Source organism: Macrobrachium rosenbergii, chromosome 43, assembly GCF_040412425.1.
Source record: "Macrobrachium rosenbergii isolate ZJJX-2024 chromosome 43, ASM4041242v1, whole genome shotgun sequence".
NCBI lineage: Eukaryota > Metazoa > Arthropoda > Malacostraca > Decapoda > Palaemonidae > Macrobrachium > Macrobrachium rosenbergii.
In genome coordinates, this window is record NC_089783.1 from 34,176,625 (window position 1) to 34,194,124 (window position 17,500).

Consider the following 17,500-nt stretch of genomic DNA (forward strand, 5'->3'; position numbering starts at 1 on the left):
CTAAAGAATATAATGTTTTCCATTTGAAGGAAGTAACGGAAGGTAATAGGAAATACAGAAAGGGGAGATCAGTTATCAGTAAATTAAGAGTGATAAGTGAAAGGAACTCGTCCAAAATTCAGCAGGGTTGATGATGCAATACTTTCCAGTACCTTTATGTTTCGCAAACACCGAGGCGAAAACAGGGTTGATGGTAATGTTGATAATGACAGAGACAAACATTAAATGAAGAAGTAATGACGAATATTCCCCAAGAAATGAACACTTCCCAGCACCATCATCACCATCACCTTTAGCAAACACCAACATCAAAACAAACCACTGACTGACCTGAACAAATCCGTTCTCGCAGTGCGTGGCGTTGAGGACTCGTCCGACTTTGAAGCTCTTGAACCTGACGACGATGACCCAGTCGTCCTTGATGGCCGGCTTCGTGACCCGGAATCGGTACCAGCATGTGAGGGGCTTGTAGCGGTTCTGACGGGTCAGTTCAGGGGACGAGACGTCCTCATAGATGTCGACGGTCTTGTTGCAGTGGCCCCTCACGCGGTCATCTGCGGAGGAACGTGGTGTCTTGAGTATGAATTTTTTTTTTTTTTATTCAGAGGCCGACGGGAGAGTCAACCTAAAGGCCTTATCTATTTTTATCTAGGAAGGGAGAAAGGGGATGTGTCAATAAACATGATATCAGCCTTGAAGAAAAGAGAATAATAAGAATTGACAAGACCTAGTATAAAATCAGCTCCACTGATGCTGCCACTCTTTTCAACAGAACATGTTTGAAACAGGGTCTACTCCGTTCATATATTATTATTATTATTATTATTATTATTATTATTATTATTATTATTATTATTATATTTTACAATGACTACAAATTCTTATCGAACAGATCAATAGTTTACTAAAAGCGTACATAATAACATAATTGAGACTGGCAATATGTAAATCGAAACTACAGGAAAAAACAATGAAAACTAAGAATTATATGAGTAAATTAGGTATAAAAGTTATCACAGAATTACTTCCTATTTTCAAGTAACCAACAAAAAGACAAAAAAGTATTCATATTACTAATACACACTTATTGCCATATGCTTTTATTTGTAAAATGAATAGCTTTTTTTTTTTTGTTGCTGATGATTGAAGGTAATTTTAACAACTGCCATTGCTATTGCAATAAGTATTCATGTTGCTAATGCTAACATATAGCAATAATTCTCCAACTTATTCCAAGAACTTTTCTTGATGAAATGAAAATCTCCAGCAACCAAGTTAACAATACCTCAAAAGAATAATTATTATGCTATTCAGGAGCAGGAAAGCTTTTGCTTACAAAGAAAGACAAACTTCTACTTTTTTCACGACCTAACTTTTGATTTTCCACTAAAAGAAAAAAAAATGTTCAGGACAACATAACAAAGGCCCCTGAAGTACTATAGTTTCCAGCAATGGCAACTCCACTAATTTAGAAGAATAAACTTGAAGGACTGGGAGTTTCATTTCGAAATATAATCATTCCGCCCTTTACGAAATCTGCCGACAATTTTGTATCTTAACCATCAGACCACTTTATGTAAAAATTTCGTGGTGTACTCGGGCTGATCTTTGGTAAACAAGAAAAATATCCACGACAAAACAGGGTTCCAAAACAATTTTAGTTTTCTGTAAAAGGAAACTGTTGAGATGGCTATTTGTCTGTCCGTCCGCACTTTACCTGTCCGCCTTCAGAGCTTAAAAAAGACTGAGGCTAGAGGGCTGTAAATTGGTATGTTGATCAACCATCCTTCAGTCATCAAACATACCAAATTGCAGCCCCCTAGCCTTAATAGTTTTTACTTTATTTAAGGTTAAGTTTAGCCATGGATCGTGCGTCTGGCAGTGCTCTCCGGAGGCGTATCCGACGCACCATTACTCGACCGCACCTGGTGAGCAACTGATCGCAGCTGAGAGTTTCATAGACATTATACGCTGTACGGAAAACTTGATTGTGCCGAAGAAACTTCGGCGCATATTTACTTTTTTTTTTATTCAGCCATTGTGGTCTTTGTATTCAAATAAATATACTGAGATCGTAAGCGTTTTATTTCTCTCATTTAAAGAATTTTCCTAAAAAGGATATTGTTCTGGAAATTATGTTCATCTTATATCTGCCTCTCTTAAGTAGGTAAGCTTTCCAGCAATGCCAATTTCGGTATAAGGGCGTTGTGATAACTTGTTTTTATGCTTAGTTTGTGTAAATTGTAATTATAGAGGCAATACAAAAATAAGTTTAAAAGGGATTGGTTATAGTATTTGCCATCCAATAATGCGGTCACGATATAATTTACCAAAAGAATTTTCTGCCCAAAAGGATGCAAGTTAATGAAATTCAGATGCGCGGGACCATGTAACACAGTTCGTTTCGCCATGTATGAAATTATATTATTTCATATCTAATAAAGGTAACAAATTACATTCAGTGACTTTTTTTTCCGAGAGTTTAAAAGAATGGCATTCTTTGATTTCTTACCAGAGTTTAAACGTCTAAAGACCTACCAGAAGTAATATATATTCAGTACAACAAGGCTTTGAAGTTCTCTGGTAAATGATTCACTTCAGGACGAGAAGTTCTGTTTACAGTTCAATGCGCGCGCGCGCGCGCGCGAGGGAACGATCGCTCAAGACTTGCAATCTCTCTGTCTTTCATAAGAGCTCAGTACGCACTAAAATATTAACGAACGTCTTGACGAAGTTTTTTTCTTTCTTGGACAAATATGAATGTTTTAAAAAGCCACACCCACACACACGCATCGAAGCTCAAAGTTGAAGACTATTTCGTGTGGTGGAAAATTTGGTAATATCAAAACTGCCCCTGCAGTTACGCAACTATTACTAGAAATACATAACAGAAGGGATGTGTATTATTACATGATAAGAGTAACTGAGTGCATATATATATATATATATATATATATATATATATATATATATATATATATATATATATATATATATATATATATATATATATATATATATATATATATATATATATATATATATATATATATATATATATATATATATATGTAATTGTAATAGTTAAATGCCTCTTAACTTCTCAATTCTTCGCTTTTTGGATATGCTTGTCACTACAAAGCCGTAAGATCAAGCACAAAGAAATTGAAGTGGCTGTGATGCCCGGTCGCGGGAAATGAACCCGCGTCACCATGATCACAAGGAGGTCACGTTGCGACCTGACCACGAGAAGGATAAAAGTCTATTACCTATCGTACATACATATACCTGTCGTTTTCAGACATATTTATTAGAGCTGGAATAGACCCATCCTCACCATCGTAGCCAAGTGGGCAATTACAATTACATATGTATCTGGTAAAAGTGACCAGTATATACTACATATATATTTCAGCCTAAAAAGCAATAAAAACGATTGCCCACTTGGCTACGATGGTGAGGATGGGTCTATTCCAGCTCTAATAAATATATCTGAAAACGACAGGTATATGTATGTACGAGAGGTAATAGACTTTTATCCCTCTTGTGGTCAGGTCGACAACGTGACCCCCTTGTGATTATGGTGACGCGGGTTTGTTTCCCTCGACCGGGCATCACAGCCACTTCAATTTCTTGCGCTTGGATCTTACGGCTTTGTAGTGACAAGCATATCCAAAAAAGCGCGAAAAATTCGAGAAGTTAAGAGGGCATTGTGGCTATTACAATTACATATGTATCTGGTAAAAGTGACCAGTAGATTCTACATATGTGTGTATATATATATATATATATATATATATATATATATATATATATATATATATATATATATATATATATATATATATATATATATATATATATATATATATATGTATATATATATATATATATATATATATGTATATATATATATATATATATATATATATATATATATATATATATATATATATATATATATATATATATATATATATATATATATATATATATATATATATATATATATATATATATATATATATATATATATATATATATATATATATATATATATATATATATATATATATAAGAAGGTATTCTAAGTTAGAAGAGAGAGAGAGAGAGAGAGAGAGAGACAGGGGTAAAACAACCTGTTTATTAGAAATGATACAATTCTATTCGACAGAATAAAAAAAAAAAAAGGCGCCGAAGTTTCTTCGGCGCATCGACTTTTCTGTACAGCCACTACAACGTATAATCAAGGCCACAGGAAATAGATCTATCTCTCGGTGTTCTCGGTATGATCCGCGGCCCATGAAACTTTAACCACGGCCCGTTGGTGGCCTATTCTATATCGTTGCCAGAAGCACGATTATGGCTAAAGTTAACCTTAAATAAAAGCAAAACTACTGAGGCTAGAGGGCGGCAATTTGGTATGTTTGATGACTGGAGGGTGGATGATCAACATAGCAATTTGCAGCCCCCTAGTCTCAATAGTTTTTAAGATCTGAGGGCGGACAGAACAAAAATGCGGACAAGATAAAGTGCGGACGGACAGACAAAGCCGGGACAATAGTTTTCTTTTACAGAAAACAAAAAAAATGGTTTACAATACCAGCGGAGATTTTCCATTTATTAATCGACTTAAAAAAAATGATGATAATAGAATCCCACTGCGCCTGCGCAGCTTTCGAAAGGGTTTTAAAGCCGAGAGACAGAACATCAAAGGAAAAGCCTTAGCAGCGGTTCCTCAGGGCAAAAAAAAAAAAAAAAAAGAAGGAAAAAAACCAGGAAAAAACACTTCTCTTTCATGTAGGTGTACTCTCCTCATTTTGGAAAAAAAGAAAACACGCGGCACTTAAGGTCATAAAATGAAGGATAACTCTTTTTTTTTGGCTTGTAAAAAGAGTAAACAAGAGTTTTTTCTCTCCTGAAAGTAATGGCAAGACAAACAATTAGGATTTAGTGATGGGCCAGTTTGAAGGATTTCATGTACGTGGTTCAATAATGCTTATAGGATTTTTGGTTTTATTTTACATTTTCTTTCTGTTTTTTGCATTACAGAATTATTGGTTTATTTTCTATATTATTTTCGATTTTTTTGTGTCTGTGATGAAAAGACAAACGATTAGGATTTTGTGATGGATCAGTTTGAAGGATTTTACATAAGTGGTTTAATAATGCTTTCAGATTTTTTATATAATTTTAAATTTCCATATAATTGTTTTTTTTTTGTTTTACAGATTTAGTTGTTTATTTTCTATATTATTTTCGAATTCATTAGTCCAAATTCTTATTAATAATACTGATTTTATTTCAATTTTTTACACAATATCACATTTACTCCTGTTAATATTATATTATTCTCTCTCTCTCTCTCTCTCTCTCTCTCTCTCTCTCTCTCTCTCTCTCTCTCTCTCTCTCTCTCTCTCTCTCTTTCTTACCATTAGTAGCATAATTCTACAAAATAGAAAACAGTATTAATTAAGAAAAGTATTGGAAACTTGCGTGTGTGATTTGAAATATATTCTTATGACTGAAGTAATATAAATCCATGTTTGTACCTATTTTTAAGTTTTAATAATTGACATTATTATTATTATTATTATTATTATTATTATTATTATTATTATTATTATTATTATATTTTGTTGTGATATTAGTAGTGCATCTCAGGTATTCAACAATCAAAATGACTTTTTAAGTTATTATTATAACAAATAATAATAATAATAATAATAATAATAATAATAATAATAATAATAATAATAATATTCTATCTCATTCATTTCAAATCATTAATAAAGAGAAAACAACATAGGTGAAGCAAATACATTTAAATGTTGAATATAATTCTATCTTCTTCCGGAGAGAGAGAGAGAGAGAGAGAGAGAGAGAGAGAGGAACTTTAGGCAATACGCCGAGTGTAAATATTCTCCGATATTCTGTTGAAAGCCGCGAGGCAAAATCTTACCCAATATTCTCTGGATATAAAAGTGGAAGCGGGTTGGAGGCGGGAGAAGACAGCCCGAAAATGCAGTGCAATAAAGTTTTGTATCTCAGAGTATTGACTCTGTTCTATACGCGTTCTGGACGAGAAGAAAGAGACTTGTACGAGAATAATTCTGTCACCGTGACACTCAGTAAAAGAGAAGGTGGGCGTGAGTCAAATTATTTTTTTTGTCTTTTTATTTACTTATTTATTTGTTTATTTTTAGTTTTCTGTAAAAGAAAACTATTGTGCCGGCTTATTCTGTCCGTCCGCATATTTTTCTGTCCGCACTTTTTTCTCTCCGCCCTCAGGTCTTAAGAGCTACCGAGGCTAGAGGGCTGCAAACTGGTACGTTGATCACCCACCAGGCAATCATCAAACGTTTCGAATTGCAGCCCTCTAGCCTCGGTAGTTCTGATTTTATTTAAGGTTAAAGTTAGCCATAACCGTGCTTCTGGCAACGATATAGGACAGGCCACCACCGTACTGTGGTTAAAGTTTCATGGGCCGCGGCTCATACAGCATTATACCGAGACCACCGAAAGATAGATCTATTTTCGGTGGCCTTGATTAAACGTTGTAGCGGCTGCACAGAAAACTTTTTTTCTTCGGCCCATTTTTTGCTTGTTTTTTTATTTTACTTGGCCGTTAGTAAGTATTCTCTGGTAATTATCTTGATCACTATCATATTGCTGGAACGGGAATTTTGTCTTCAGTAAACTATGAATTTTTAATTAGTTGTTTTTAGTTCTTAGCAAGTACTCGAGTTTAGCTCCGAATGTAGAGATTTTTATGTTAACTGAATCCAGCTAAAAAAGTCACAGAAAAAAAGTAACAGGAAAAAAAGTCACAGGAAAAAAAGTCACACTAATCTCTTCTAGATAGTGACCCCCAAGGGTTTTAACCCGGTATGTATCCACCTTTGCGGCGTGTTTAGTACAAGCCCGTTGGGGATTTCCGTATAAACATAAACAAAAGACTGTAAATATGAAAAAGATAATGACACCCAAGAAATATTGTGAATATTTCCCTGTGAATTTATTACTGGCCACCATAAATTAATGACTTTTTTCCTGTGACATTTTTTCCTAGGCAAAACTGTGACTTTTTTCCTGTGACATTTTTTCCTGTGACTTTATTACCGGCCACCATGATGAGTAGTATTTAAGGAAAGACAGCTTTATTTACGATGCAAATTAAATTTTATATATACAGGAAAGTCACGAGAATTAATATTAACGTCACCAAAGTTTGACATTTAAGTTAGTCAATTATCTTTTCCCCGCAGCGGAACGGAAATTTTTATATCATGTCAGACATAAAACACACACACACATAATAATAATAATAATTATAATAATAATAACAATAATAAATTAGTGTCTTCTTTTGAATGGATACCATAATATTCATTGGAAGCTTGAATTTCAAGTCAGTGGCCCCTGTGGTGGGCTTGTTCCATATGAATAGGGTTCATCTTCTGAATACTAATAATAATAATAATAATAATAATAATAATAATAATAATAATAATAATAATAATAATAATAATAATAATTAGACACACCAGATATATGAGGAGGGTTCATCTTCTGATCAATAATAATAATAATAATAATAATAATAATAATAATAATAATAATAATCAGACACGCCATACATAATCCTTTACGGTCAATAACTTGTATATCTTAATGCATTATTCCCAATAAAAACAAAGTCAGCAATACCAGCCAGGCCTGGGTCTCAGAGAGCATAATTAGCTGCGCTATGTCAACTGATTGGATAAAGCCTTATTGGCGTTACAGTGACATTTGCCTAATTGAGGGGGGGCAAAAGTTAATGACCTCTTAATGAGGGTGGGTAAGTGACGCTGTAATTTCCATCCAGAGGTCAATGATCTATTGTTTCTCGATAGGTTTTTCCTTTTTTTATATAATCTTTCTATAGGCTAATTTGTATTTATAATTGTTCATTCTTTGTATTGTATTGCTTCTATTTTTCTTAAAATTAATTTGATCTTTTCTTTACATTTCAATCTTTGTGTTCTTTAATATATACATATATATATCTATATCTATCTATATATATAAATATATATATATATATATATATATATATATATATATATATATATATATATATATATATATATATATATATATATATATATATATATATTGTAATCTTTCTATATTTTCATTTGATTAATAATTTGTTTTTTCTTTACGTTGTAATTATTCTACTTTCTAATTTATATCGATAATTGTTTATTCTTAACACTGTAACCTTTCTATATTTCTAAATCTATATTAATTATTCTTTACATTATAACTCTCGATATGAAGGCATTATTGCTCTCATATTTTATTACAATGGTAAATTTTTCGATTTCATTATACAGATTTCATTATAATGAAGTATTTCTAATTTTTTTCGTTGAAGGACGGATTAATCTGCTCATGTTATTCCCAATTTTGGTGCCTATATTACTCACTCTTTTCATTATAGAGACCAAATATTCATTGTCATAATAAAGACGATTATACGTGGTTATGATGAAGAGTTTTGTGTCGATAACAAAATGGTCACTTTTCATCTTGCTAAAAATAACATACTTGGTTTATTTTTCATTATGATATGTAAATGCTTAAATTAAATTCTTGTGGCTATATTTTAAACACACACACACATACACACACACACACACACACACACACACACACATATATATATATATATATATATATATATATATATATATATATATATATATATTCATTATTCTTGTTATACTGACCAAATATATGGATCCTAATTCCTCTTGCAACTCAGTGAACGAAGATTCTGTTGCCCCACTAACGAAAACAAGACGCCATTCCCTGGGGGAATGGGAGCCAATCCCTTTCATATTTACTACCCCTGCACTCTCCCCCCTGACGAAGGAGACCTAAATTTCTCCTCTGCTGTGAGAGAAAGTATATCTTATAGGATATATCCTTTACCCCTGATGAATGAGACCTAAATTTCCCCTTTGCTACAAGGTAAAGGATTTCCTTTAGGATATATCCTTCACTGTATATAGCCGAGAGCATCATATGATGTTCCCCGGATTCACATAAAACCAACGACTTATGCACTGAAGAATCAGCGAGAAATTTGATCGTATTCGGCAGAAGTCCCCGTTCAGAGAATGTTTACATTCTTGTACCTTCTCAGGATCTTGTCGTTCCAAAGATATCGCCTGGAAGTCGCAGGAACCACGGTCAATCAACCGTTTTAATTAGACTTTCATCCCATTCATTCAAGAATCTGGAATTTTCAATTTTTCCTCTGTGTTTCCTGGATCGCTTGGCGTGTTCCTTTTTCTAGGGTACGTCAGTGTTACCAACTTAGGGGTGAAGTCCAAGAAAACTGCAAAGAGAGAGAGAGAGAGAGAGAGAGAGAGAGAGAGAGAGAGAGAGAGAGAGAGAGAGAGAGAGAGAGAGAGACATTTTAGTTATTTGTAAGATGAAAAAATTACGTAGGCAAAGAACTGTTTCTTTTTTCTTTCTTTTATGTAATGAGAGAGAAGAGAGAGAGAGAGAGAGAGAGAGAGAGAGAGAGAGAGAGAGAGAATAAGGGCAGTTACAGAGTAATAAAGTTTAAAAACTACTCATGCCAAGGATGCTTTCCTTGTTTTCTGTAACCTAAAAGAGAGAGAGAGAGAGAGAGAGAGAGAGAGAGAGAGAGAGAGAGAGAGAGAGAGAGAGAGAGAGAGAAAAGGGGAGTTGTAGAGTGACAGACATTAAAATTTTCTCTAACATGAAAAAACTACACACGCAAAAACCGCTTTCTTTTTCTTTTTTTTTTTTTGTAAGCAAGAACTCATTATACGAGTTCTATACCCGTCTCCAAGATGAAATTCCATCTATCCATCCAGCCGTGGATAATTACGTGTCACAGCTAAGGGTTCTCTATCTCCTTTCGTACTTGTCGTAATATCTGTCACTCCGCTTCTGGGGACAGACGCCCGCCGCTGTCAACAATAATTGGTTTTTCTGGCGTGTCTGATTATTATTATTATTATTATTATTATTATTATTATTATTATTATTATTATTATTATTATTATTATCCAGAAGATTAACCTACTCATATATCTGGTGTGTCTTATTATTATTATCATTATTATTACTATTATTGTTATTCAGAAGATGACCCCTATTCATATGGTACAAACCCACCACAGGGGCCACTGGCTTGAAATTCAAGCTTCCAAAGACTATTACGGTGTTCATTTGAAAGAAGTTACAAAGCGTGTTTAGGAAATTATTCTACGATAGGGGCTTGGCGTAACGTATTTTACATACAATGTGAATTTAAATGCTGGAAATTCAGTTCTTTTTACATTGCTGCCGTCTTTAACTTTCTTTCTGGGTTTCCTTTACCTTCTGTAACTTATTTCTAATAAACCCCATATTCTTTGGAAGCCTGAATTACAAGTCAGTGGCCCCATATGAATATGGTTCATCTTCTGAATAATAATAATAATAATAATAATAATAATAATAATAATAATAATAATAATAATAATAATAATAATAATAATAATAATAATTAGACACGCCGCATAAATGACAAATAAACAACATATTCTTTGGAAGCTTCTAGAATTTCAAGTAAATGGCTCCTGTGAATAGGGTTCATCTTCTAAATAATATTAGTGTTAATTAAGATATTTACATTGCTTTAATCGTATCTTCCGTTCTTCAAAACCTGACAATTTTTTCTGTCCACAGGAATGATGTTTTCAGTAAGAGCTTGTGATGCTTCAGATGATTTTGCCAAGACTAGATACTGGGCAGCTGTTACATGAAATAGCGGAACTTTCAATTAAACGGGTAAAAATGCGCCAAAGGAACTTCGGTGCAATCGAGTTTTCTGTACAGCCGCTACAGCGTATAATCAAGACCATCGAAAATAGGTCTATCTTTCGGTGGTCTCTGTATAATGCTGTATGAGCAGCGGCCCATGAAACTTTAACCACTGCCCGGTGGCGGCCTATCCTGCATCATTTCCAGAAGCACGATTATGGCTTACTTTAACCCTAATAAAAAATAAAAACTGCTGAGGCTAGAGGGTTGCAATTTGCTATGTTTGATGATTGGAGAGTGGATGATCAACATACCAATTTGCAGCCCTCTAGCCTCAGTAGTTTGTAAGTTCTGAGGACGGACAGAAAAAGTGCGGACAGAAAAAAGTGCAAACAGAATAAAGTGTGGACGGACAGACAAAGCCAGCACAATAGTTTTCTTTTATAGAAAACTAAAATCTAGTGTATTTTGTCACAGTCAGTTTTGGAAGAGAAATTTGACTTTTAAAATTCTCGTGCATGCTAAGGTCGGACCAGGTAATAAATTTGACAGGAGAAATAGTTACGGAATTATAGTGAGAGTTCCATCGTATATCGGTTGCAACGTTAAGCTCTCTCTCTCTCTCTGTCTCTGTCTCTCTCTCTCTCTCTCTCTCTCTCTCTCTCTCTCTCTCTCTCTATATATATATATATATATATATATATATATATATATATATATATATATATATATATATATATATATATATATATATATATATACAAAATGAATATATATGTATATACATTTACATATATAGATATATGTATGTATATATATATATATATATATATATATATATATATATACATAGATACATACATATACATATCACTATTCATAATCCACAGGCATACACCTGAGTCAACGCGGGCCATACACTTCCCCGCAAACTTCCAGCCAACAAGAAACTGCAATAAAGTCGAGTCACATTTCGCTCTGCAAAAAAAAGACCAGGGGAGCTTTCAATTGCGCCAAGGAAAAACGTACTTGTTTGCAGTATTCCTCTGCAAACCCTTTCAGACTGTTTGCTCCATCGGGATATTGACGGATATTGAAAAACCAGAATAAATATGCTCTCCGCACACGAGGACGCCAGCCTTGTCCAAATAAGGCTGAAATGGGAGATTGCTCTTCAAGTCTATTTAAGCTTACCAGAACGTAAGTGGAAGATGTATTAATTAGGTTTATTGGTTGTATGATTTCTTGTATTGTTTCTGCTGATTTACATTCTCCTCAGTTTGTTTTACTTTATACTTAATTTTATATTATTACCAGAGCGTAATTGGAAGATGTAATAATTAGGCTTATTGGCTGTATGTTTTTAGTTTTCTGAAAAGGAAACTATTGTGCCGGCTTTGTCTGTCCGTCCGCACTTTTTTCTGTCCGCACTTTTTCTGTCCGACCTCAGATCTTAAAAACTACTGAGGCTAGACGGTTCCAAACTGGTATGTTGATCATCCACCATCCAATCATCAAACATACCAAATTGCAGCCCTCTAACCTCAGTAGTTTTTATTTTATTTAAGGTAAAGTCAGCCATAATCGTGAATCTAGCAACGATATAGGCCAGGCCACCACCGATCAGTGGTTAAAGTTTCACGGGCCGCTGCTAATACAGCATTATACCGAGACCACCGAAAGATAGATCTATTCTCGGTGGCCTTGGCTATACGCTGTACAGAAACCTCGATTGCGCCGAAGAAACTTGGGCGCATTTTTTACTTGTTTTGTATTGTTTCTTCCGATCTCAGTTCTATTTAATCCTCTTTACATTCTATTCCAATTTATATCTTATATTTGGTTGTTCTTTTTTTGTTGTTATTGCTATAATGTCTTGCATTTTAATACAAATTGATCTGTTTATTAATTGATTCATTTATTTTTCCTATTCTAATGAGCGTGAGCTCTTCTTTCTGTATTTCCTTCCACCTCCTCTTACTTCTTTCTAATGAACACCATAATATTCTTTCAGTGGCACCTGTGAGCTTGTTCCATACGGATAGAGTTCATCTGCCATTCACAATTCAGCATCGGTCAAGACACCCCCCCCCCCTATGAATACCGACCCAAGCACCTTGTTTCTCTAGATCTTTCTCAACCACGTCCAGAGGATGACCAACTATGGTCGAAACATGTCGACGGTACCACAACCTGAAGCAGAAGAACCTGAATCCAGACAACGAAGGATTTCCGATTGAATATTTCAATAAAAGACTTCCCGCATTCCGCGCACTATCCTTTTTCCAATATGAATACTGGCCAGTTGCTGACCAACATCGCTGAGCCTGAAAAGCGAATTATGAGGAAAATGGAAAAGATACTGTATAAGATAAATTCGCATAATACAGCCATCCTTTTCAATAAGACCTGTTTAAGTGAGGGTCTATTTCCTTCAAATAATAATAATAATAATAATAATAAATAATAATAATAATAATAATAATAATAATAATAATAATAATAATAATAATAATAATAATAATAATAATAATCTGCTGGATGCAAGTGGAACATGTGAAAATTACGACTTTTTGTTTCCCTTGATCTAAATCTTCTCTAATTTCATTCACTTTACTTCTTTATTTCAATATATAATTTACATTTGATTTTGCCCTTTTGGTATTACTATTACCTATTTTATTCTTATGAAAGGCCATTCGTCCTTATTCCCCAAAACTCGCTGTTTCAACAGCGAGTCTCAAAGATTCGGCAACCTAATACCCTTATCAAATATTATATTTTTATTCACTCCAGGCTTACTGGAAACAAATAAAAACACGAAAAAAAAGAACATGTTCCCTAAAATAAAACAAGTAAAAAATGCGCCCAAGTTTCTTCGGAGCAATCGATCTCTCTGTACAGCCGCTACAGCGTTTAATCAAAGCCACCGAAAATAGATCTATCTTTCGGTGGTCTCGGTATAACGCTGTATGAGCCGCAGTCCACGAAATTTTAAACACGGCCCGGTGATGGCCTATCATACATCGTTGCCAGAAGCACCATTATGGCTAACTTTAACCTTATATAAAATAAAAGCTACTGAGGCTAGAAGGCTGCAATTTGATATGTCTGATTACTGGAGGGTGGATGATCAACATACCAATTTGCAGCCCTCTAGCCTCAGTAGTTTTTAAGATCTGAGGGCGGACAGAAAAAGTGCGGACAAAAACGAGAGGGCGAACAGACAAAGCCGGCACAATAGTTTTATTTTACAGAAAACTAAAAAAAAAAAAGGCATTCACTAAAATATGGGAATAGGTTCCAAAATGAATGTTACGACGAAATATAATTACCGCAGACCCATTAGCGGATTACCAGTGTTCAACAGGTATCCCACAAAACAGATACACTTAGCCATAATATCCAGGATATCGTTAAAAATTTTTGAACAGTTCCGTAAACGAGGTATATAAAAGGAACATTATAACATACGAGCTCAAAATTCACATTACTTGGCTTTCGCTAAGGCATTATTATTATTATTATTATTATTATTATTATTATTATTATTATTATTATTATTGGTTCCTAAAATGTTGAATAGTTTTCCTAGTGCATTTGTGGAATCTTCCGATCTCCAAATGTTTAAGCGAGGTCAAAATCATTCCCGAATTATGCTGATGTCTCCTGAATTTCAGGTGCATCGGTTTTATTTTCTATTCCCTCGTATTTAATTATTTATCACTTTTTCGTATATCCTTTCTCTCTCTCTCTCTCTCTCTCTCTCTCTCTCTCTCTCTCTCTCTCTCTCTCTCTCTCTCTCTCTCTGCAGGCTGATTTCCTTTTGGAGCCCTCTGGGTTTATCATAGTTTGTTGACTCTGTCCAGAAGGGTTTTCAGCTCAAGATTTGAAAAAACACAGACGGAATGCTGGTTTCATTAATTCCTCACACAAGTCCCTGCAAGAATATGGAATGCTATGCCTGTCCTACATGAATATTTACATTTATTCCTAATGACATTCATTTTTGCCGCCACATGATAGTGCCTTATTGCAGGGCCGTCCAAGTTGTTTAGTCTGAGGGCTACTCTGAAAAACAAAAAGTCATATGGGCCACCTGTGTGTATGTATGTACTGTATAATGTGTGTGTATATATATATATATATATATATATATATATATATATATATATATATATATATATATATACATATACATATATATCCATATATATATATATATATATATATATATATATATATATATATATATATATATATATATATATATATATATATATATATATATATATATATATACTATATATATATGATGTAAAACAGATGCCAATGAAACTTCTCTTTGTAGTTACTGATTTTGCAAGGACTATTCCTTTTATTCAGGATAAGCGTTAACTCTAATTTTTATGATATAAAAAAAGAGAAATACTTTTTGCTTGTTTTTCTACAGCGGGCCACTTACAAAATCAGACGGGCCACTCTTGGCCCACGGGCACAGGGTAGGGCGGCGCTGCCCTATTAGGCTAGCTGAGTTCTTGTAAACCCACAGTGTTTTTTGACCAACTGTACGCTCTCTCTCTCTCTCTCTCTCTCTCTCTCTCTCTCTCTCTCTCCAGGAAAGCAAAATCAAATCAGTCGTGCCACGCGAGGCGGAATTAACCTAATTAAAAACTGTACAAGGAAATTAGTTCCCTTCTCTGGCGTCGGCGGCGTTACAAACCCACCTTTTTTCGAGGTATTTTTCGCGCGTAACTCGCCGAGATGGGTCAGGTGCTGGCTGCAGTTAAATATGAGCGGTCTTAATTACCCACCTCGACAGCCGTCGAATGGCCAGACAGAATTCTAGGGTCAAGAAAAATCAAAAATAATTTCCAGGATTATTGCCTCAAAGGCGAATGTATTATGGTAATTCCTGAGCTTGCAACGGCCCGGGCTATCAGACTAATGGAATGTTTAGTATTCTGCCTTAGGTGGTCGGCTTTGCCGTTCCAAAATGTGTTGGAAAAAGTTTTGGTTTCATGCAGGTGTTTTCTGTTGTGATATCTGCAAACAGTTTGGGAGATAGAGCATGGCCACAGGAAGTGTAGAGAATTATCTTTTAATGAGAAAGAATCACCGACGTTACTTTGTGAATTAATATATCTAAGAATTCCTGTATACAAAAAATAGACTTGTAGAATTGCATGTATGTTCCATTTTACTTCTGTAGATCAAATATACTCTTTCTTACTTTCTTTCTTTCTTTAAATCATCAGCTGAAAACCTTTGTGGACAGAATCAACAGACTATAATAAACCCAAAAGGGCTCCAAAGGGAAATCAGCCTGCTGAGAAAGAAAGACAAGGAACAGGAAAAGGTGCTAGATAAGAAAATAAATAAATAGATAAATAAGTAAATAAGTAAATATGAGGGAACAGTACACAGAACCATCCGAGAAAGAATCATCCATGGTCAACAGACTACAAACCCAAGAGGGCTCCTGCAGAGAGAGAGAGAGAGAGAGAGAGAGAGAGAGAGGTTATAGGAAAATGTGATGAATGAATAAATATGAAGAAATAGAAAAGAAAACCGATACACCTGAATTCAGGAGACGTCAGCAGCAGCAGAGAGCAGGAATGGACTGGCTCCTCACTTGAATATTTGGGGATTAGATTGATTATACAACTGAACTTTTTTATTTAATGTCTTCCTTACATATTCATTTTATATTGTTTAAAGCATTTTAACGTCTCATTTTGCATCGGAATTATAGCTTAATGTCCACACATTTCTTCTGATACCTCAAAAAAAAAAAAAAAAAAAAAAAAAAAAAAAAATATATATATATATATATATATATATATATATATATATATATATATATATATATATATATATTACTGTATATATATACATACATATACATATACATATATATATATATATATATATATATATATATATATATATATATATATATATATACAGTATATACAGCAATATTTTGAACGATGTTGAAGGCAAAAGTTCCTAACATCACCTTGTATATGTCAAATATATCTGCAAGACCCAAACATAAACATTTAAAACTGAAGACCTGACAATTACCTCTTGCCCACATGGACACACATACACACACACACACACACACACACACACAGAGAGAGAGAGAGAGAGAGAGAGAGAGAGAGAGAGAGAGAGAGAGAGTTAAATGGTCTTTACACCATTGATTTTCAATCACAGGGACTTTCGCTGACACAGCACATGTCTCTGCGGTTGGTCTGTGGTTTTGGCTCTCTCACCTTGACGTTAATTGACTAGAAGACAATAAGTGCAAGTCTCTCTCTCTCTCTCTCTCTCTCTCTCTCTCTCTCTCTCTCTCTCTCTCTCTCTCATACGTAACAGCCACATCTCCTATTATACGAAAAGAATGTATATCAATTTCTACTCTCTTTTTCTCAGTTTTTCCAACTAAATTCTGCGTTAAATGAAAATCTTGATGCATTCTTTACTTGGGTCCTGTGATTCTGTCGATGTTACACACAGGGTTACTCAGAAACCTGCTTTGATACACACTGAGCTTTGCATAATCTTGACTGTTATTAGCATTATGACTGTAAAACGACATTCTTTGCCGTTTCATACCGATGAAACAACAAAGGACTTTCAAGGCTCTGATGTT

General features: G+C 34.2%; 1 protein-coding gene across 1 annotated transcript in view; it reads right to left on the reverse strand.

Annotated features, from left to right (window-relative positions):
* Positions 1-17,500, reverse strand: part of LOC136828783 (cubilin) — a 112,395-nt gene that overhangs the window by 6,648 nt on the left and 88,247 nt on the right. The window contains exon 2 of the mRNA XM_067087009.1: positions 331-554. Coding sequence (XP_066943110.1) covers positions 331-554 — 224 coding nt within the window. The remainder of the gene's footprint in view (positions 1-330; positions 555-17,500) is intronic.